This window comes from Microplitis mediator, chromosome 9 (genome assembly GCF_029852145.1).
Source record: "Microplitis mediator isolate UGA2020A chromosome 9, iyMicMedi2.1, whole genome shotgun sequence".
In the NCBI taxonomy this organism is placed as follows: Eukaryota; Metazoa; Arthropoda; class Insecta; order Hymenoptera; family Braconidae; genus Microplitis; species Microplitis mediator.
The window spans coordinates 12,043,553-12,068,183 of NC_079977.1; the positions used below are offsets into that span (position 1 = coordinate 12,043,553).

Consider the following 24,631-nt stretch of genomic DNA (forward strand, 5'->3'; position numbering starts at 1 on the left):
TTCAATGAAATTTGCAATGACACTAATGACATTATTTGCTAAAAAAAAGATTTGTTGATTGACGTTGCTAGGTAACGGATACTTAGAAATATACAATTAACAACGATTAAGGCGTGTGGTTGCTTGTGGCTTTCGCTACTCGGAGCATCGCCGTTTCATTAAGCAATGCGTAAAGCTCTCTCTCCTTCTTTAAAATATATCTGTTTTTATTTATTAATTTAGTTTTAGATTTATATATTCATTTTTTTATATCCGTTTATTTATGTATTAACTTATATTTTTAGTTACTTATATTTTTATTTACTTGTAAATATATTTATTTAACTTTTTATCTACTGATTTTTATTTCTATTTTACTTACTTATTTTTATTATCGTTATTTATTTAAATAATGATTTCATTATTTACTTTTTAATATATATGGGGTATTCCACGCCAAATCGACCACTTTTGACCCCGACCCCTTTCGATTTGGCTGAAAGTTTTTCATCGTTTTCTACCCTATGAAAAACGTTTCTCATAATTTTTTCAAATTTTTTTTCCCACCCAAAAAAAAGTTATTAGAGAAGATTTTCTTTTTCTATAGAAAATTTAATTAGTATGAGATCATAATTGTAATTGCTATTACGATGGTGTCACGATCAGAGTGAGTGAAGGCGACGGGCGAAAGGGTTGTTTTAATTTATTATTTAATATCAGAATACCGAATTACCTCGTTCTATAACTCAACCAAGGAGTTCGATTGAACCGTCACGTGGCTAGTGTGAGAACATAAGGATGATTGGCCACCGATTATTAATTTATAAGTTATAATGTGAAATTATTTTTATTCTGTCATCCAACCAAGGAATTCGGCTCACGTGGCTGATATAAGAATGTTATAATTTCGTATCGTTTATAACTTATTTGTCTATTCGTACCGAGCGGATGTACTATAGACATGTCCCGTTCAATGACCTGCGTGGCGTTAGGGTAGGTCCGGGATTTCTGAGCGAGAGGGATGTTGGGTCGGTGAATATGGGCCCTCGAGAAGACCGTGTTCTTTCTCTGTCTTACTTAAATTTACTATGACTCAAATTACAAGCACTTGAATGCCGGAGAAAAAGGATAGTAAATGAAAAGACGAATGTATATAAAAAAAAACATGTGTAGTATATTGATAAGTTAAATTTTACATAAAAATATTATAATTTTTAGACTTACCCAGAAGGGTTGATATACCTGCACACACACTCACTCCAAATTCACCAATTTGAATTTGTGCACACAGGAATTTACAATGTTTATGACAGTTTTATTGAGATTCACAGGTTGAATCTATTCAAACGAACGCACTGCACGCTGAACCGAAAGGCCGGCTTTGCCTTCGAGTGAATTTGCTATGATTTTTAGGGTTTTATTAGCGAAATCAACTATTCCTGAACAAGGACTCCAATTTGGACGTCACGTGAAAGGGTTTAATTAATTTTAATGCGAACTCAAATGATTTTATTTTAGGTATCCAACCTAGGAGTCCAGATGCCTAAGCGTGTAGGACCTCACGAGGAAAGGTTTTAAAAATAAAATTTAAGTCGCGTAATTTATAATTTTTAGTAAAAGAATCGAGTTGCGATTATCGATCTAGGAGTCCGGTTGTGGAGCGTCACGAGAGCGAATTTTGAAGTCGACTCAGTGAGTCTTACTCGCGGATGGATCCGACAAAGGTTTTAATTAAAAAGTAAAGACTTTTGATGTTAAATTTCAATATTCAAGTCCGTTTATCGATCTAGGAGTCCGGTTGCCTAGGCTGTGGACCGTCACGAGAACGAATTTTGGAATCTTGCTCGCGGATAGATCCGACAAGGGTTTTAGTTGCGGCGGTAATGACTTTTAGATGTTGAATTTTAAAAAAAATAAAAGAATCGAATTGCGATTATCGATCTAGGACCCCCGATTGCCTAGGCGTGGAGCGTCACGAGAACGAATTTTGAAGTCGACTCAGTGAGCCTTACTCTCGGATTTAGATAGATCCGACAAGGGTTTCGGTAGTAGAAGTAATGACTGACTTTGAGTATTTTTCCTGGGTTTATATATGAAAAGGTTTGAAAGAAAAGTAAGACCGAAGATGAAATAAAGAATGGGTTAAAGAAAGAGGAAAAATTATATATAAGGGTTTGATTTTTGAGCAGCTGAGAATGACATATTTATTGCGGGAATTCTTGGTATTTTGTAGTAAACAAGATATGAAATAGAAAAATAAGTCCGCGGTGGGTTGTTCGAAAATAACTTTTATAAAATATATGATGACATTTGCTGAGAAATATAATTAAAAATTTGAGAGAAAAGTTTTTCTATGGTGGTAAAGGGGGAAGTGAGGATCCGCGGGGAATCGTGGGATTTTTAAAAACGACATCTCTTTGACAAATATATGATGATTTTTATGGTCAACAGATTTTTGTACTCTAGAAAAATATAATTAAAAGAAAAATAAAATTGAGAGGAAAAATTTGGGTGATAGAAAAAGAACAGAGATGTTCTGCAGGGGACCATGTAATTTTTTAAAGACAGCGTCTCTCTGACAAATTTATGACGACACTTGTTACCAGTATTTTAGACGGTTCTGAGAAATGTAATTAAAAATTAAGAGAAAAATAAAATTCGAGAGAGATTTGTACATTAGAAAAGAAATAGTAAGGATCCGCTGAACAGCGGAACCTATTGGTAACAGATGTTTTAACTGGAAAAGTCGTAAAAATTTGAGTCGAGCTAAAACAAGGAAATGCTTTGACATATTTATTAAGACTTTTACGATGACGAGGGACTCGCGGTCGCGGAAGACCCAGAGAAATCCTTGCGTGGGACATCTGGAAAACATTGAATCAGCAGGTTCTTCGTAAGGGACCGGCCATAGCGATGCAGCTGTGCGTATTATTTTCTATTTGCTTGTTTCTTTTAATCTTGTAACTTCACCGTTCATACTTGTACACTTGTCTGTGGGAATTCAGAGCAAACTCAAAATATGTCAGTACCCATATACGGGCAACATAAATATATATATATATATATATATTTATATAATGTAAACACATGTACATTACGCATGTACGTATCTTGATGCATTATTGTATTCTGGTGAGTGTGCTCCGAATTCTCCAGATTAATTTTATATAAAAATAAAAATGAAAAATTTTGAACTTAAGGTTCGATTGAGTGGTGACTAAGGTGTACCGATTGTTACATCTCTACCCCCAGAGTCGTCATCGCCCTCGATGACTTTAATTTATGCAAATTTTGCTTAAATACAAGTGAATGAGTATAGGTCAACGTGAATCACCAATCAATAGTTTTAAATTACGTTATTTGTAACAATTATGTTTAATGATTGGAGGAATCCTTGGACCTTGGGCGGTAGTTGTCGATGGCTTGGCACATGTGTTGGCTCTTTCTCTCTCTTTCTTAGGGGACAGTGCATCTAAGGGTGTTGGTGGCACATTTGTAATTTTCTTAGTATTACTTTGTAGGCGTTGTTTTAGGCGTTTTCGTTTTCTCAATTTTGGGGTAGTGGGAAAATTTTAAACTTCGATTGGTTCTTCTTGGATCCTACCCTTGTGAATCCTTGAATCCTTCGTGGATTTAAATACCCGTAATTTTTTTGTAAGCATCATTATCAAGGTTACTTCTCGTCGTGACAAGTGTAAACCGGTGAATAGAAGAAATGGCCTTTGTCATTAAATCTGAAGTCGTCGAGTTGCCTGAAGAGGTTATCGTTCAGGGTGACGTTGATTATGAGCAAGTTAGGACTGAAACTCAGTCCATTGTGGAGGTAATTATTATTATCAATCAATTATGTTAAAGAAAAATTTCTCGTTCTTTTTAATTATTATATATATCATTTTTTTTTATCCATTTATCTCTATTTATTTTGATTATATATTTATTATTTTTCCTTTTACAGCAGTTACTCCGGCAGAACGAGTTACTGCAGCAGCAGCAACAACAGTTGGAGCCGCAGTTACTTGATTCAGCTCCAAGGAGGCGCTCCAATGAGGGACCTGGGGAATTAGATCCGCTTGACGTCTCTTCCTTGGTGGCTGAGGAGCCGGTGGACTTGTCATTGTCGGAGAATCAGGCTATCGAGGAGCCGGTTCCTTCAACATCAGGGAATATCCTATTGAGGGGCTTGTTGGCTCTGCCAGTTCGGCCAAGAGCTCCTTATACTCGCTGGGTGCGATGCCCAGCTCCAGCAGAAATCCAATCGGCGCCTGAGGTGCAGCAGGTAAATTTATTTATTTATGTTTATATGATATATATATATACACACATACATAACATATATGTATATACACAATATGATATAATTTTGTATGTTTTCTCCTTTTTCTTTTTCCCTTTTTCTTATGCTGTTTGTTTTTCTTTAGGAACATTTGTCCAAGAGGAAGCGGTCCGATCCGGTAACCGGTGGCGGTCAGGGTGCTCCTGCTACGGGGATTCGTCCTCAATTAACGAAGTACCTGCAGCATTCCGGGGTTCGGGTTATTTGTGGTGACACAATGGCGGTGAGCGTGCCCTTCCGGGTGACGTTCGTGGAGGGTCATACCTTCCCGATCCCTTTCACGGATCCACTGGTGGGCCTATTGTCACCCATGACGTCGGTGGAGGCGAGCTGGTTGGTGGCGGCTATGCCTTGGCCTCTAATGCACCAGTTTATTTTTGAGTCGCTGCTGGCGGTAAGTTTATTTATTTCCTTATACACACATACGCATACATATACATATATCTTATGATTTTCATTTTGTTACAGTTGATAGTGGGCATGTGTCCCATGCATTTGTGGGAGCTGGCGGAAACATCACCTCCCCGTGTCCGGATAATCCTCGAGGAGCTGTGGGATCAATGTTCCTCGCGAGTGTCCCGCTGCGTGTATTGCGGCAATGGTCGCCAGCAATGATTTTAGAATATATTTTCCTACATATGTATATATATATGTATTATTATAATTTTGGTGATTTGTATTTTTATAATAACAAATAATAATAAAGAAAAATGTGTCTGAATTAGCGTGTATTTTTACTAGTAAATTAAGTTTCCCTGGACTTCCGTTTCCTTTCTTAATTAATTGATAACTGTAGGTTTTAAGGATGTTAAGTTAAGCTCTTCTGCTGGTGTTTGTTTTTATTCGTTCGTTTTCTGCTGCTGGACATCGTTGGTTGATATTCCTTGGGCATAAGGATTGTGGTCTTCATCCAAATCTCGAATGAGAGAAGGTAGAGGTCACAATTCATCATTAAATAAATTGATTTGCTTTTACCGGGCTGGTAAGAGCAGTGACTTTTCATTTGCATGGCTGGTGGTAGTTTGTTGCATCTCAATTTTCAATAGTGTGTGTAGGTCTATGGGTCCATGGTCAAAGAAAGTCGAGAGTAGAGCCATCACAACACTTGTTACGTTCAAGTGTTTTTCTTCCTTATCGCTCTTGTAGATTTTCCTTTTTGGAAAAAGGATGGGACGTTGAGGCAAGCACGCTTGCTTCAAGTGGCCCCACTGAATCTTTCCTCGTTGTTGTTGATGTCTGGGACTGAGTCGTGCGTCGGTGCATCTGGCAGGTTCGTTGACTGCCAGTAGGGGTTTTCCGGACTGAAGAGGGGTCCAGGGAAAATGACTGAGGTCATGGTTATCCCTCAAACTACATTCCCGTTAATGGTTGTTATACTTATAGCTAAGATTATAATACACAACTTGATAATTGGCGAGTAACTTATTGTTACTTATGTTATTATATAAAAAAAAAAATGATTATAATAAAAATTATTGTTTTAAATATTTTTTTATCTTTTCTGTTTTAAATATTTTTTTTTTTTTTTTACCTAGTATGTTTTATAAATTTTCTTCCCTGAGTGACTTGTTTGCGCTTAGTTCCTTACACTATTCGTTTACGTATTAGATTGTGCGATTAAAATAACAAACCTTAAATTTAGTAACTTATATATACTTAGTCACTGTACTTACTTAACATTAGTTACAATATTTTTATAGTTACTGTTGATACTGAATTTATGTTTATACCATTACTACGAATTTTATTTCAATTATATTCCTTAACATTTACTATTTTAGTAACTTAATAATTTAAAATTTTCTTATTAGACCTAACCATTAATTAAAAGATATATATATATATACATATATATATATATATACATATATATATATATATGTATAACTCGGTCTTTGAGGACATTTTGTCATGAATAATACGGAGTTCGAGGACATTTCTTGACTTTGAGGACAGTCCCCAAAGTTTTTCATGAATAATTCGGATTTCGAGGACCGTCCCCAAAGTGCTTCCAAGATTTTTTATTTATCATGGACTTCGAGGACCATCGCATGAATTTTTTATGGACATATTAATAATCAGATTTATGGCATCTTTAAATTGTTTCAAAATCAAGATTTTTTTCAGGCATGTTTTTTTTGTTGTAAGAAATCAACAAGTAAAAAAATTCTTTCTGTTTGGTTTTTTTTCTTTTAGTTTTTACGAGATCAGTTTAATAAATAACTTAAGTCAATAAAAAGTTTTTGTGCCAATTCTATTTCCTAGCTTTTCAGTTCGAATTGATCTAGTTGATAAGACTAATGATTAATTGATTGCAGTAATTAAGAAGTCTAATTTGGAATTATATGAAAAATCTCAACAAATCCGTATTGTATTATATTCGAAAGTCATAATTTAAAATAATTCAAAATGATTTAGAAATCTCACCTTCGAAATATTTTGAATCATGCTAGAAATTGCGATATTATTTCCTCATTCAAATTAATTTTAAACGATTCGAGAGTTCAAATAATTCTAAATCATCCGAGGAGCCAGAGATTGTGATGTTGTTTTCTCGTTAAATTTAATAAAACATGATTTAGAAGTTCAGTCATTTCAAATGATTTTAAATTTACCAACGTACCAGAAATTTCAATACCTTTTTTTCTTACAATTCAATTCGAAATGATTCGAGAATTTTTATCATTTTAAATAATTTCAAATTATAAAATTATGTTTCGTCATTTTTTAATTTAATATGATTTAAAACGGTTCGTTTCAAAAGTTATGGTGGAAAGCAAAATAATTGAGACAATTTGAAATAATTCAAAATGATTAAGAGTTACGTCATCTCAAATCATTCCAAATTAGATTTCTCAATCAGAGTAAAGGTTCTTGGGAAGCTGATCATTAAACTTGATTTTAAAGATGGTCAAGATTGCCTTCTTCTTTACGAGTATTTAATTAACCTTAAAAAAATAAATTCATACTAAATTTACTGAAAATTCCTGTTACCTTTTTATGCTTGTGTTATTGAATAAATTAAAATTGAGTTATGTTTTCGTAAATTGTTATGTGTCTCATTTAATATGTAGATTTATTATCTGTTATAAAAATTAATTTCAGAATTTTGACTGTACAATTCTCAATCTGAGTGAAAATTTTTCGGAAATTTTCAACAATGAACATCGATATAAAAACTTTATATCAAATTTCTAGGAAAATCAAAGTCGTATATCTTCGGATTGTATTTCAGCATTGCAAATAGAAAGAATTATTTCTAGTATAATTATCGAAATCTTAATATCATGTGTTTCAATCCATCGATTTTTTTAAACAATACACTATAAAGCAAGTTCTCAAGTTTCTTAAACCTTTTTCATAAAGCTAGTTTCTCATGAACCTACCGTTCATACTATTTAAGTCGGACTTCGAGGACAAATGACTTATGTTGCAAATCTTACTCTTGACTAATATATTGCATAAAAATGATGTTTTTTTATTATGCACATAATTTTTATCAGTTTTCTCAAGAAAGCTTTAATACTCTGCGTGGCTCAATAATTTTTTGATTCGAGTTATTGATCAGTTGAATTTAAACAAATATCTGGTTATCTATGTAAAATTTTTGAGTGTGTTTGAAAATATATAAGTTTTTAATTGACAATTGATCAATAATAATTATCCATCATTGTTAATTAATTTCTAAAATTATGTTTTGAATATAGGAGATTAACTGATGTATTGTAGTTATATTTACACTTTGAACTTTACTGATAGAAAACGTTATGTACTCAAATATATTCCTTTTTTTTTTAATTATTAGCTGGCAACGTGAAACAATAGCTAGAAAATAGTACATAATAATTATCATTTAAATGTAAATTAAAATAATAAATGGAAGAAAAAATTTATAATAAAGTATTGATGATCATAGTTCTATATAAGTAAGAAAAAGTACACTTATTACATCTGGAGCTTTTAGAATAAAAAATGAAATTTATTTTTTTTAACACTATGAATACTAGGTCATTTTCAGAAATCAGAAATAAATTGAGAAATTACTATTATCGAGTAACATCTGTTGAGCTTGTTTATATCTTAGATTACAGAAATAAAGTAATCATGGTGTTAATAAATTATCTTGAAATTATCCACCTGCATCATACCGATTAACTCACGTAAAACGATTTGGTAAAATAGAAGTAAAATATATTTTCAAATAAACATAGAAACAGTGTATTAGAATTAAGATTATTATTTGAAAAAGTACGAAACACTCGTATGATCATACAAAGTAATGAACACAAATACTTTTTGGCATAAATTATTGCAATAGTAAAGTATTTTTGTGAAGAGTACACAAACTTTAAAATTTATGATTAGGGCCAGGGTTTTTGCGTTAATTTAAAAATAATTAACAATTAGTGGTGTAAAATTTTTGATATTACTGGAAAAATATTGGTCTTATGAAAAAAGTTTTCGAACATAAGTTGTGGGAAATTTAATTTTATTAAAAAAATGTCTCTTATGATTTTTTTGTACGATCAATATTTTCACCGTTATTTCAAAATTAAGATTTTCATAATTAACAAAATTTTGAATCATTTATTATGAATCTTAATTTTGGAATTACTGTGAAAATATTAATCGTTTATGAAAATCATAAGTCATTTTCTTAATAAAATTAAATTTCCTACAACTTTTGTTCAATACTTTTCTTACTAAGTCCAATATTTTCTCCGTAATATCAAAAATTTTAACTGTTCATTTAAAAAATAAGGCAAAAATCTTGTCCCTATTTATGATTAATTTTTTAAATCTCTGACCAAAGTACAAAAAGTAAATTTAAATTTAATAGAACTTTAAGCAACAAGCAATAGAAAATTATTTTATCGATGGATGTCAACCAGCAACAATTATTGAGAAAATAATAACTATTGACTATTTTTTTTCAATTTTTTATAAAAGTTGCTGAACCATGATCGAATAGCTGGAACTTCACGTTTCTTGAGTCGTGGATCAGTCATCCGAACAGCATTCATTTCCTTAGAATTGGGATAGGTCCGGCTCTTAATTTTGTCCCCAAAATGCTCCTTCAACGCAGTTATTTCCAAATTGCTCCAAACCATTCTTCGGCATGGAATACTTATTTCTAGATTTGACTCTAGATTTTGAAATTTTTAGAAAATATAGTTTGATTAATTAATTTAAAATAACGATAAAAACATAGAATCACATAAACTAAATAACTAAAAATACCTTCATTAGTGTCGAGTTTTTCTGACTCTAATGTCAGTGAACAATTTTTTTTCTCACGGTCTGCGTCACTCAAATCAGAATCTGAATCAGAATCAGAATCTAAATCATTATCAGAGGATTCAGCACTATTTTTATCATTAGTCATGTTATTATTATTTAGCCCACAAGCATCCTCCAGTACTTGTGGCAATTGGCAAATTTCCTCGGCAACATTAATCAAATGATAATAATTTTCATGAACTCCCATACTATGTCCAAGATGACTAGCAATTTTTGAGCGCTCCACATTGTTAATATTGTGATTGACAAGATATGTCGCAATATGCTTCCGTAGTTTAGTTGCACGTAATTTTTTGGGAAACTCAGCTTTGCAATCTTCAGAAAATTTACGCATTAATGTGCAGGCTCTTAAATACTTATATTTTTCTGATGAAAAACCTGGTAGTCCAAAAACAAAAGGATTTTGTGGGTGAATACCAGCATTAAGACGATTCTTGATCAATAAATTAATTGAATCAAACATCACTTCATCTAGTATAACGGAAACTTGCCGATTTTTTTTGCCTCTGATCGAAAATCTTACATATTTCTTGCAAAATTCTCTAGCTTTATCTGACAAAGTTTTCATTATATCTTTATGAGTGTCTTCGCTAAGTCTATCGTACATTTCAAAATCTTCCAGTAAGATCCTTTCCGTTTCTCCCGGTCTTCGCCTATTAAATAATTGCACTCGTATAAGTGTTGTCTTAGCTAAGAGATCGTAGCTGTCAGCAGAGAATTTTTTTACCAATTCGTCATAAGCTTGTGATTGTAACTTAACTAAATGGTCCATTAATTTATTTATGTCATCTGTCGACGGTAATTCTTCTTTCTTCTTTCTTTTTTGTTTTGATTGTGCTTCTTCGACATTTTTATTTATAACATCTGCCCATTTCCGGTTTATAACATGTAAAAAGTCTTTCACGTCATCATTTTTATTTTTTTGCTTATCCATGATATTTTCAGCTATCAAAAAATCTCCTAGCTGTTTTAATAGAGTTCCAACTAACGAAGCAACAGATGGAGCTCTTGCATTATAAGTTTTAGTATCAATTCCTGCGATGATGTTGACTGCTTTGAGACAAATTTGAACCTTTTCTGGATCAAATAAAGAAATCATATCTGTGATACTAGGTTTAGAAACTCGAAGTTTTTTCTCTTTTTGATCTTTGATTTTTGCCATTTCAACTTTTTTTACCGTTACCAATAATCTAGCTAGAAGACGAAGTCTATTACGTATCATTTCATCGTGTTGCGCTAATTTATATTTTTCGCAAAGCGTATTGCCAAATTTTATTAATAAATCGTCAAATTTTATAGTTTTTGAAACTTCGTCTACGTGCATGCAAACAAGAAGAGAGCGAAGTTTCTTACTTGTTTCAGGATGGAAGTCATTTTCATAAATCTTAGACATTTTTTTAATAACTCGCCGAGATTTTCCAGTTTGTCCAGTACAATGAACAAAATGTGTAGAAAGTGTACTTTTACTAACAGATACTTGACAACTTGGACAGTAAGCAAAATCAGAAGGATTTTTCGTAACTCCAACTTTCGGACGTCGAATCACAATTCGTTCATGATTTTTAGCAGCAGGATTAATATTAGTATTATGCTTATAATCACCAGCGTGTCGAAGTTTTCTAATCAAATCGAGTCTTACTTGATCATTTGGTTTTAAAAGGAGAAATTTTTTAACTTCTTCTTCATCCTTATGAACTTCGAGATGTCGAGCAATTTTGAAGAATAACTTTCCGCAAAAAAGACAAGCGTGTTTCTTAGGGCCAGATTTTGAGGCACTGACATAAACTTTTGGTCTAGTCACTTCAGAAGTTGTAGCTTGCGGCAACGGTAAGGAAACATCAAAACCTTTGGCAATAATATTTTCCTCGATAACTATTGTAGCATTTTGCACTAGTGCAGTTTCTTTTTCTTCTCGGTTATCTGTTAAAACTACGTTAAAACTTTCACTGGCAGAGAAATTATTTTCTTCTTCAGGGATGTAATCTGGATCTGAATCTGTAAATAATGAATATCAAAATATATAGAATACAGTTATAAATATTGAACAGGAAAAATTGCTCCAATTATTTTCACTACAAATATGAGAGTGCGTATAGCAAATAAGTTACCGTTGCATTTCTCATGGATTTCTTTTAGTATCTCCTGTTTTTTTGCTTTCAATTCATGTATTCTATCCTGTAATTTATCTGAGTCCGAGTCCAACTGCTCAGATGTAGTGGCAGTGTTGTGTGAATTATTTGATTCATTCTCAAATTCATACTCACAAATCTGATACTCGCATATCTGATACTCATTCTCATTTGATTGATCGTCTTCTTCTAATTCATTTACTTCATTTAATCCATGTCTCTCATCTAACTCGTTTTGTTCAAATTGTACTTGTGGCCCACTTTCTAACCTGCCTGAATCAAATTCTTCTTCAATAACTTTCAAACAACGCATTTGTTCATCAGATAAATCTAAAATTTCTGACTCTTGAAACATCCTGCGATAAAATATTCTTAGGTAATTATCATTTCATATAAAATCAAATTTTAATCATTCCTACATATAAGAAATTAAAAAATACCTTTGACAAGTCTCTCGATCCCATTCAGAACTTTCTACGATATCTACAATATAAATTTAAACCAATGTAACAAAAAAAATTTTAATCAGAAAATAATGCAAACTAATAAACATATTTCTCTCTCAATCAAAACTCGACAAGCTCCAAAGCATTTTATTTTTACTGTAGAACAATTTAAACTATTATGAATTAATTAACAGCCGGATTTTTGAATTTATTTAATTAACGTATTTTAGTATATCTCATAATTAACGACCATCATAAATAATATTTTTCTATAAATTTATTTGAATTAGCAGTAACTAATTAAATCTATCAACATTGACTCGAGATCATATTATATTGTTACCAGCTAATTATTAATTGACTAATCGATTTGAATGATATCTATACAAAATAATGATATTCTTAATAAATTACATCTAAATAAATTTAGAAATTTTCTAATTAAACGATTCATAAACAATTCAGTAAAAATAAAAAAAATGATGAATTGCAATTCTTTAATTGACTTTAATATTCACGATTTATCAATTATGAGAACTTGAAACCATAAAATTTTCTGATCTTTAATCTCTATGAACCATTATAGTTGAATAAAAATGTATATAGTTAGTTGATAGGAACGAATGATGATGTAAATAATATAAATACTACACAGATAAACTGTACACACGCATTTAAACTCAAATTTTATTTAATATAGCAACCTTGTAATATACCTAAAAAGTTTGTCTGGTTGACTTTAGCTGAAAAATTGTAAGTCGAATTCTCACAATTAATCATGAACGGATCTTTCGAATTGGACATTTTTTCTAGACAATTTTGATTTTCATCAAAAATATCATTATTTTCTGTAGCAAACTTGTTACCATCAAGTAAATTAGAACCATTTTGAGTTTTTTCAGCGTTATCATTAAATATTTTTATAAATGACGTTGTATTTGGAGGATTTATTGGAGAAATTAGAGACATATTTTTGGTCATTTTAGAAGTAGTATTCAATGACTCTGAATCCGATTCATGAAAAGTAGAAGTGTTTGGAGTACTGGATATTACATTATCTTTCTCACTTGTCAAAGAGTCTGTTGCAATGACTTCCTTTGATAATTTGCACAGGCTTAATACATTTATTTTCTCCAATATTTGTTTACTTTCCATGATCTTTATTTTTTTAGTTTCAGGTTGTGTTGAATGATTATTAGAAATTCGCTCCAAGTTTACTTTAGGAATATTTGCAGTTAGATTATTTTTTATTTCATTTAGCAGTAGTGAATCATCTGAAAATTGATAAGAAAGTTCGTCTAAGATTGATCAAAGTTTATTCAGCTTACTTAAAACAACAACAGAAATGAACATTTCACGAAAATTAGTATTTAAAGAAACATATATTTTATAGAACACACTACATTAATTGAATAAAGACAAAATTTACCACTCGAGCATTCTAAATAACCATGAATTGAATCATCAGAACTTCTGTCTTTCAATTTTCTTTTTTTAATTTTTTGCCAGTCATTTTTCGTAGTGATACGAAATTTGAATTCAGATTCACGTATAAGATTATACATGTTTTAAATAATGATTAGCAACTTGCGATTTTAAAATAATGGCCAAGAGTTTTGATCAAAAACTGAAGACGCAAAAGTCGTGACGCCAAAATGGTGGTTCTCATAACCGGAAATGATTTAATCAATTTATAACTTGGAGTTACAAGAGTTTGTTGACTTGAAGTCACTGTAGCCAGTAAAGTTATTGCCTATTTAATCCTTAAGATGTCTCACCGATCGCCAAAACTTATTCTTAGTTCTGATGGAATTTCCAAGGTAGCCAACTCAGGTAGCTACCCTAATAACACAGTGTGCTTCAGCAAAAGTTTACTTTACAAAAGTTTCCTTGAAATTTTCGTCAAATTTCTGTCAACTTAGGACTTTTCCGTTTTTTACGACAATTTGTATTCAACTTGCTATTCAATTTGACGTGAATTTACTGCCCGAATCCGAATGCAAATTCACTTCAATAGTTGACTTGAAAAAAATTGTCGTCAATTTTGGGTAAATTTGCTTACCTTCTGCAATAGTAAAAATGAACACTACCGACTTTTTTTTTCGTAAAAAAGTCACCTTTAAATTGAAGTAAAATTAACCGCAAATTTTTATTTTTAACTTTTGCTGTGAAATTATCGGCAAATTCCGGCAGCATATTTCAGGCAATTTCAACATCAAATTACTGTTAATTTCAAGCTAAAGTGGCTATTAGGGTACTTCAGCTGCAAACTGTCGTCATCTTCATAAATCAACTTGACTAAAATCTGTTATCTGAATTTGACGGCAAGAAGTGAGCTCAACTTTCTGTCAATTTGCTCTGTATGTTGCTCTCAGATTGTTGTTAAAAAACTGAACGACAAATTTTAACGTACTCTTGCCGTTGAATGAGAGGAAATTTTTTTGCCAAACTAGGAATTTAATATGACTGAAATCTACTACCGATATTAGGTAGTGAAATGGAAGCAAACTTCTGTTGAGCTATCCTGACTACCTGGACAGGTTTGCTCGGCAAAATTATCGTTAATCTGCTGTCAAGTTTACCTAAGCTTTAGGCTGGCATACTATTAAGTACGATAAGACCTCACTTTGACTGCAGGTTGATCTGAAGACTTGTCGACACAGAAATTTGTCATCGTATTGCTTCTAAACAAATTCAAGAGTCAAAGTTATTTTCATATTAAACACAAGTTGGTGTTATTTAATGTGCAAATTAACCATTTGCAATCATCTTGACGTCAGGTTATGACAATATAGATTTACAAACACTTATCATCCATGTAACTTAACGAGAACTTGTCGATAGCTGTTGTAACTAGTGACTGCAAAATATTACCAACGTTTCCAGAAAGTTAAAGACAATCTACTGCTGCAACCTGTTGCCAACTTTCTGAGAAAATTGAAGATAACGTTCCGACGACTAATGGAATGCCAAATTTTGCCTCCACTTTTCTTAGAACATTGGCAACAGGTTGCCGTCAATTTATGGAATGCCAATTCACGGCCAACTTAATGACAAGTTGCTGCAGTACATTGCTACCAGCTTGGCTATCGGGGGAGCTATTAGGATACTCACAAAATTTTGATGTATTGTCCGTTGGTAAAAAAGAAATACTCCAATAGCCACTTGAATAGCCAAGCGAAACAAGCAATAAATTTTCGGTTTATTGACGCTGAATGATGCACTTATATGGTAGTTACAAAACTAAATAACAAAAGTTGGCGTATACTTACTGTCAAAATAAAGCTAAATTGATTTAGCAAACTCCAAATTCAGTTGGCCAGAAATTTACGATTGATACTAGCAGGCAAATTAGAAGCAAACTTTTACCGAGTATCCTTACCCTGATAGCCAGAGTTTCTGATCAGAAAGTTGATGTACCTGAGTTGCGACCAACTTGACAACAAGATGTCGACAACTTTCAGCTTGTATAACTATTGACTACGAGTTTGCTACAAGTTGCTCAGAAACTTGGCGACAATCTACTGCCGCAACCTGTCACCAAGTTTCTGAGCAACTTGTCGGCAACAGTTACACGAGCTGAAAGTTGTCGACAAGTTTCTCGGAAAGTTGCCGTCAACTTATGGAAATGCCAACTTTTGCGGCCAACTTGGCAGCAGGTTGCGGCAGTAGGTTGTCGACAAGTTGCGGCCAACTTGGCTATCAGGGTAGCTATCTAGATACCCATATGGCTACTTTGGCTGAAAATTGTCATTAATTTGAAAACCCGACTTTCCCGAAGTGCACTGCAGATATTGGACGGCAAATTATCAGCAAAAGTTCAAGAGCAAGATTTTAAAGTAACTGCTGCTCTAAAATTTTTAGTTGTAAGCTGTTTGTTGATAAATTTTTGTGCCCATATCCTTCAGATTGCAATAGTCAATTATGACGACCTACAGTCAAACTTAGGGTCATTTGTACTTAAAAGTCGATTTAAACTTAACGACAGACTAAAACAAATTTCTGTTGAAGAAACCTGGATATCTAAGAAAATAATCCTTTGAAATAATTTCACCAAACTATTGACAACAATACGACCGTATCTTTAATTGCAGGTCAACATAAATTCACTGTTACAATCTGAAGCAAGTAAGCACATAAATTTACCAACAAGCTCCTTGCAAAAAAATAATTTAGAGCAGCAGTTACTTTAAAATTGATAACAAGTTGGCGTCATTAAACTTTCACGTCACTTACTTGCAATCATCTTGACGTTAAGTTGAGAAAGGGAAGATTTTCGTTAACTTTCAATCAAAATTGCTATGAGGATATCTTTTTACTATAATTTGCAATCTTTCATATTTCAAATTTGCTATTATTAATGCTATTCATAAGTTGTGATCATTCATTGGATATTTTATAAACTACCCTAACAGCACAGTTTACTCAGCAAAAGTGTACTTTCCAAAAGTTTCTGTGAATTTTTCCGTTTTTGATGACAACTTGTATGCAACTTACGATACAATTTGGCGTAAATTTACTACCTGAATTAGAATGTAAATTCATTTGAAAAGTTGACTAGAAAAGAGTAATTTTCAATTTTCAGGTAAATTTTCATATCAGTTTATCGTTAATTTGACTTGAAAAATTGTAAAGTATTTTTTTAATCTCAAATTGTAGAGATTTTTATTCATCAATTTGCTCACCATTTGGAATGGTAAGTATGAACATTTCCAACTTTTTTTTCTAATAAAAAAAAAGTTATTTCTAAATAAACGAGAAATTTCCGCAAATTTTTTCTTCCAACTTTCGCTGTCAAATCATCGGCAAATCCGGGCGGCAAATTTCTTAGAATTTCAATTGTCAAATTACTGTCAATTTTATGCTAAAGTGGCTATTAGGGTAATTAATCGTGTTATTTTTCATATTTTAAAACTATAAGTCAAACTTTGCGTTAGGATTAATGCTTAATTCTCATGAATGAGTACGACACTCGTACCAACTAGTTATTAATTAGGCCCATCCCTTTTTATGGATCTGCTAATAACAGCATTTTCCCAAAGAACTTAAGGGTTAGAAACGAGTTAGTAAACATGAATTTTGCCACACAGTTTGAATGTGACTAGATCAATTTTTTTTTAGAAATTATACTATACGCAATTGAAAAAAAAATAATGGTAACCAGAAAATATTCGTGAACATTAAGAGAAACGTCATGTGAAATTTGAATTACCAATGTGTCATTTTGTTACAAAAATTTAATTTAATCCAAAATCCAATCATTTAAGGTCACCGTATCAACGGGGGAATCATAAAAATCAGGCAGATGGATCGTACAATTATTAAATTTTATTTTGTGTTCGAATAAATAATAAATCCTTTCATTCAGAAGGAACTTCAGATTAGCTAAGGGGGTCTAGCTAAATGAAAATGCAGATTCGAGAAACGTCAAATGAAATCTTTGAAGATTTTGAATTCACCGAGATTATTTTTCTTAATAGTTCCAGCTAATTTTTAGATACTATTAGAATTTAAAGACTCACTTCGTGTACTCGACATCTTGATTTAAGAAAACTAACATATTTCCAGGTATAATCTTTTCTCAACTCGTACAACGCCTATATACTTTCTCAATATAACTTTAACAATAGAACAAAATTCAGGTATTTAAATATAAAGCCAGTTAATCTCTTGTTTTTTAATTTTACTTATTATCTACTATTTTTTTAAATTTATTTCTACAACCTATAATTTTAGAATTCCGTTTAGAAACCTGATGGAAATAAAGTAGTAACTGCTAGTAATTTTCAAATGAATATCACAAATGAAATCGATTTGGATTAAAATTGATTTAAACCTACTCAAGGAAATCGAGTTTAATTATTTGAAAACATTTATAATACTCTATTCGCAGTACAATTTTTCAACGAATACGTAGAGACAAAACTTGCAATAAATCTTTTTATTTAGTTAAATGCAAATAATTTAGGGCCGTCATGACAAATAACCTAAAAATTGGTTCATTAGTTCATTGTAACTCGTGTCTGCTTACGTGTTCTATTTATATATTACTTCGCTGAAACTACTGCCTATAAAGGATTCATTAACTTTTTTTAGCATACAATTTAATTCATATTTTATTGTATTTAATATGTTAATTTTTAATAGTCTTAATTAATAGAGTTGAAAGCAATTAGTGTGTTTGGATACTCCGCCCAGCGCACTGAGATGCTCTCTATATACCTGGGAAAATTCAAATTCAGAATGAATTAGTCGAAAAAAGTAAAAAAAACAAAAAAACTATATGAATTGTCAAATGTAATGATGAAATTGTAATGTAAGTGAACAGTTCGTAGTATCTTGATTATGACTGATATTTGTAAATGTTGTAATTATTAACAAAAAAAAATCAAACATTAATTCATAGAAAATATGAATGAATATTCATATTGTCATGATATTGTCATATTTCTGTCTGCAGTAAATGTGCGTGTCTGAATTTTGTGTGCGTGCAGCATGATAAAATTGATTTTCATTTATGTTTACATTAATTGATAGGGTGCGTCATTTTGGAGCAACATTATTTTTTTCTTTAGTACATGTGAAAAAAAATCATAGTCCAACACGAAAACAAATTTTTCGAGCAAGAAATAAAATTCTATGTCAATCACTGACCTAGCTCATTGAAAAATTTGACTTCCCATTTAAATAACACGGAAAAATTTTATTTTAAGCTTTGACTATTTTTAACTCGTTAACAGATTAATAGATCGAATAGACTAATACAAATTTTTGTAGGGAAAACGATGCTTTGCAAAAAAAGTCTCTTTTCCTGTGTTGATAAATCCATCTGTTCAAAAGTTATTGGAGTTCGAAGTCAAGTATGTATTTTTTGTTGACAATTTTGTTCTCTATAAATTATTCTTAGTAAAGTTATTTCGGATCTCGCATAAAAATTGTCGACATAAAAAGGTCTACGACATTTTGTGATAAGTCTGATAGATTCATCGGAACAGTAAAAAAATCTCGAAATTTTCAATAACTTGACTTAGAGCTCCAATAACTTTCGATCAGATAGATTTATTGAAAAATGATGATACCTTTTTTGTAGATCGTTAAAGTTCCTACAAATACATATGTTAGTCTATTCGATATATTGATCCTTTTAACGATTTAAAAACACTCAGATCATAAAAAAAAATTTTCCCGTATTATTTAAATGGGAAATCGCATTTCTCAATGAGCTAGGTCTGTAATCGAAATAGAATTTTTTTTCTTGTGCGAAAAATTTCTTTTGTGTGTTAAACTATGATTTTTTCTGCATGCACTTAGAAAAAAAAGAGGTTGCTCGAAATGACGCACTCTATTTATTAATAATTGATTTTTTGTTGTTTATATTAATACTATTTATAAAGATTATTCATAATAATTACATTGAAATTTGTTCACTTAAACATTATTTTAATCAGTCCACTCCATATCCATACATCTTTTTTTTTTAATTATTGACTCTATTTCTAAATAGTTTATTATAAAGTTAAATTTTCTGAGGTATCTGGTAGGCGTCACAGTGCTTCGGGGTGGCAGGTCCAAAAACACCATCCTAAGTTGCCAGGCTCACTTTTTGTCAGCTTTTAGTTACTTATTCCAAGTCAACCCTAATAGCCACTTTAGCTTGAAATTGAAGCTAATTTTATGTTGAAATTACCTGGAATCTGCTGCCTGAATTTGCAGACAATTTCACAGCAAAAGTTGAAAATAAAAATTTGCAGTTATTTTTCTTTAATTTAAGGGTTCGTTTTTACGATAAAACACAGTCGGTAATGTTCATTCTTATCATTTCAGAAGGGAAGCAAATTTATACATAAAATTGTTCACAATTTGAGGGTAACAATATACTTAAAAATTTGTCAAGTTAAATTAACGATAAATTGACATAAAATTTGCCTGAAAATTAACGACAACTTTTTTCTAGTCAAAAGCTTAAGTGAATTTGCATTTTAATTCGGGCGGTAAATTTACGTCAAATTCAATAGAAAGTTGCATACAAATTGTCGTAAAAAATGGAAAAGTCTGAAGTTGGCGGAAATTTGAAGAAAAATTCAACAAAACTTTTGCTCAAGCAAACTGTGCTATTAGCGAGCTTTCCGTTATTTCAAAATGTTACTAAAATAATGACAAATAGAATTTTTAAAAAGTCAACTTTTTGAAGTTATCTTAAAAAGTAACCAAAAACATGTTAACAGTCTGTAATAAAAAAAATGTTAGCAGATAGTCATCATAAAATAACGTAATAAATGATGCTTGTTAGGGGATAAATAGGGATACAATTTTTATGCTGACAATTTGTTATCCAAAAATGTTAACTATATGTTAACTTTTTTACGTTATTTGAAAGATAACGTTGAGTTATTAATGTTTTTTATTAACTATTTTAGGTGAACATTTTGTTGAATTTTAATCTTAGCTCTGTTTAGACAGCAAAAAGTTACCTTTTTGATGACTATCATATTCACGCTGCCATTTTTTTAATGTTGTCATTCGCATGTTTAACATCTCAATCGTTATAAATTTAAGTGCGCTCAAAAAAGTAACCGATACCTTAAAATAACTTTTGACTGTATGTAAAAATTGTAAAATACATTTACATCATATAATGTGTATTAATGTGTGTATATGTGTGTATATGTGATATAGTGTATATATTTGTATAGATCGAGTGAACAACTAAGAATTAGTAGATAAGTGAAACACTGGTGCATTCCATATTTTATTCAAAAATGAGAAATCGTTTGTGCTTGTTTATTTTATGAAATAAATCAAATCAAAAAAGTAATTTTTTCAGTTTGCGATAAAATATGCCAAGCACTTTGTTTATTTATGTACTTGCAAGTACATATACATGTAGTTCCACTAATATATATCCTATTCACAAGCCCTAAAAAGTTTAACAATTTGCTAGCATTAAGTCAACATAAAAATACTCGTTAACAAAAAGATATTCTGATTTTTATATGTCAACACAAAAAAGCTGTCAATTTGTTACCTTTTTTGGTATCAAAAATCTAATTGCTATTTGTCAATAAAACGTTACAATATGTAATCGAAAAGTTGACAAATTGCTGTTACGATGAAGTTAACATTTACAGGTATAAATGTCAACTTTTGGTTGGACATTAGGTATTCTGTTTGCTTTCAAAAAGCTAACTATTTAGTTTTGAATGGAATGCTATCATTATAATTGTTACCGTGTAGTCAACTTAAAGCTAATATTTATTTTACCTGTTAAAATATTTGAGATATCGTTTGCAAATATTTTCCAGTTGAAGTCTATTTTGGAATCTTAAATCTTATCTAAAGCCAAGTAGTTTTAAGACCAGCTATTTTTAAGCTGGTTGATAAACATCATAAGTGTCATTATTTTTACTATTTTTTACTTCGAAATGACTTTCAAGCTTTTGCACATGGCAATTTAAGGAGCTTTAGTCCATCAAGAAAACGAAAAAACGTTCAAGCTTTAATAATTTTATGCTTTTGTCAGCTATTTTTCCTACTGAAATCATCAAAATTTGACATATTTATGCTACTTGAATTTTAATGAAAAACTTAACGATTTTTGAATCGAATATATCAAAATAAATTTGAAAAAATCGAGTAATTAAATTGATGAAAAAAAAAATTAATTAATTATAAAAAAACTATGACCTAAAAGTATTTTTACAGTCGAAAATATAGTGTCGAACGTGTTCAAATAAAGAGATATTTTGTTTACATCCTCTGAACATATGAGGTTTATTTTTGACTTCGTTAAATATAAGATATTTTATTCCCAGTCTTCAAAGTCGGAAATATGTAATGAAAAGTCCCCAAAGTCAGGAATATCTCTTAAAGTCCTCAAACTATGTGATATATAGTTTCAAGTCCTCAAACTGTGTGATATATAGGTTCAAGTCCTCAAAATAACAGATATTTAGCTAAAAGTCCCCAAAGTCCAATATGTTCAATTTTCACGTCCTCAAAACCAAATATTACATTTAAGTTTTTAAAACATGATACACATGGCTCAAAATTCCTAAAACTAAAAATGTTTAACTTTATAGATCAGGAACAGAAGTTACTATCGTATAATTCTTTCTGAATCAAGCATTAATGTGAATGAATATTAGACTGTGCCAAATGAAATCGATAATTTTTTGATTAAAATTTAACGAATATAAACATGTGAAATATTAAAGTCTTTATATTAAACGTAGTTTTATCTTTAGAGATAAATAAATTGTAGGAGTAGAAAAAAACAGCTAAGAAAAAAATGATGTTGTTTGATAATGTTCAAATAACTACAGATATGAGACTGATTCAAAAAAATCGACTAATCATCATTTCTTACAGACCCACTTTCTAAAGTTTCAGAATCGTAAAAAAATATATTATAGATACTAGGGTGTGCCTAAAAATAATTATTTTTTTTTCTACGTATCACAGTCTCAAAAGTTTCTTTGGGACCTTAAAAAAATCCTCCTAATAAATTAGCTTGATATCTCAAATATTGAGCTAACGGTTCACAAGTTCATTTTCCTATATAACAAACATGTAAAAATTTTTTTTTTAATTTGTCGAGGAAAAATCGAAGAAAAAAATTTTTTTTCAATTCTGAATTTTGTACTCTTATAGGAAATTAAATTCCTTACAAAAATGTATTAAATAGTCATGCTTGTAACTACAATATAAAAAAAGTAACAAGCCCCTAAAGTGAAAAAAAAAATTTTTTTTATGTATAATTATTGTTTTTACTTTTTTGTTATTAATTGATGGTATTCTTTTCTTCTAATTTTTATTTGCAATCTTCTATATGAAATCTATTGTAATGCAAAAAATTATTATTTTATCATGCTTTTTTTTAACTTTGGGGGCTTGTTATTTGTTTTATATTGTAATTACGAGCATGACTATTGAAGACATTTTTGTAGGAAATCTAATTTCCTATAAGGGAATGAAATTAAAAATTGAAAAAAAAATTTGTTCTCTGATTTTTCCTTGAAAAACTAAAAAAAAATTTTTTACATGTATTTTATATGGGAAAATGAACTTGTAAACCGCCAGCTCAATTTTCAAGATATCGAGCTGATTTTTGAGGAGGATTTTGTTAGGTCCCAAAGAAACTTTTAAGACTATGAGACCTAGAACAATAAAAATCGTTTTTTTTTTGAGAAACTCTGATAGATACAATGAACAAAGTCACCGAAGTCAAGAGTATTTGTCAAAGTCCTCAAACTATGTGATATATAGTTTCAAGTCCTCAAAGGCAAAGATATGTAGTGAAAAGTCCCCGAAGTCAAGAGTATTTGTCGATGTCCTCAAACTATGCGATATATAGTTTCAAGTCCTCAAAGTCAGAGATATGTAGTGAAAAGTCCCCGAAGTCAAGAGTATTTGTCGATGTCCTCAAACTATGCGATATATAGTTTCAAGTCCTCAAAGCCAGAGATGTGTTGTGAAAAGCCCCCAAAGTCTAATATATTCAATTGTCACGTCCCCAGAACTGAAAACTAGATTTAGGTTTTCTAAACCTGATACACATGGCTCAAAATTCCTCGTTGAAAAAAATTTAACTTTACAGATCGAGAATAGAAGATACTATGGTATAATTTATTCGAAATCAAGCATCATTGTAAAGAAATAAGTCGAATATCCCATTGACTTAATATATCAGGGTATAACAACTTATAACTACTAGACTGATTCAGAAAAATCAACAATTCATTATTTATTGAATTTCAGGACTGAAATTCCCTTTCACTGAAGACTGAAATCACCAACACTTCTGAGGACCTTCCAGAAGTGTTGGTAGGATTGAGAGGAGAACCTTTAAGGTTAAAACTGTTAATACCGACGGGAAGTACTTCCTGATGGCAATTCTTCATTTTGCGTTTAAATAAGATTAGGTATTAAGTTTTTACTTTTGGTAGTATAGAACTCATTATTTAATCTGAATACCGAAAAAGCTAATCAATTTTATAACAAAGAATGGAATGCTCTACGAAAGAAATATATAAACTACGACTTTTTGTAATAAATCCGATAGTTTTAACAGAGAAGTCAGAAAAAAGTAAGGATTGATTAAAAATAATCAATGTCCTCAAAGTCTAACTATCTTTGATAAATGTCCTCAAAGACTGATATGTATCAGATACGGTCTTCAAAGTCAGACATATATATATATTCGAAAATATAATAAAAAATACGCAAGTTAAAACAAAACTAATAGCAATACACACATCAGGATGGTAAATAGCATCCATATATATATAATACATAGCCGCCATCTTGAAGTCCCCGAAGACCGAATTAAACATATATATATACACATGTATATGTATATACATACATAGACATATAAATATAAGAAATTGTACGTATATATATTTTTTTTTTGTGTTTTATTTTTATTGTTTTTTTTTTTCTTT

The 24,631-nt window shown here is 30.9% G+C and overlaps 1 protein-coding gene across 2 annotated transcripts; it reads right to left on the reverse strand.

Annotated features, from left to right (window-relative positions):
* Positions 1 to 9,017: 9,017 nt before the first annotated feature.
* On the reverse strand, positions 9,018 to 14,980 carry LOC130674803 (uncharacterized). 2 transcript variants are annotated; one of them, XM_057480226.1, is made up of 6 exons: positions 14,771 to 14,980; positions 12,905 to 13,462; positions 12,183 to 12,225; positions 11,722 to 12,098; positions 9,554 to 11,608; positions 9,018 to 9,458 (listed from the first exon to the last, which is right to left on the reverse strand). In XM_057480226.1, exons 2-6 carry the CDS (start codon positions 13,341 to 13,343, stop codon positions 9,229 to 9,231), a joined length of 3,144 nt encoding a protein of 1,047 aa, XP_057336209.1. In that variant the 5' UTR covers positions 13,344 to 13,462; positions 14,771 to 14,980; the 3' UTR covers positions 9,018 to 9,228. The 2 variants fall into 2 exon arrangements, with proteins under 2 accessions (XP_057336209.1, XP_057336208.1); XM_057480225.1 differs by lacking the exon at positions 14,771 to 14,980 and adding an exon at positions 13,618 to 14,277.
* Positions 14,981 to 24,631: the final 9,651 nt, after the last annotated feature.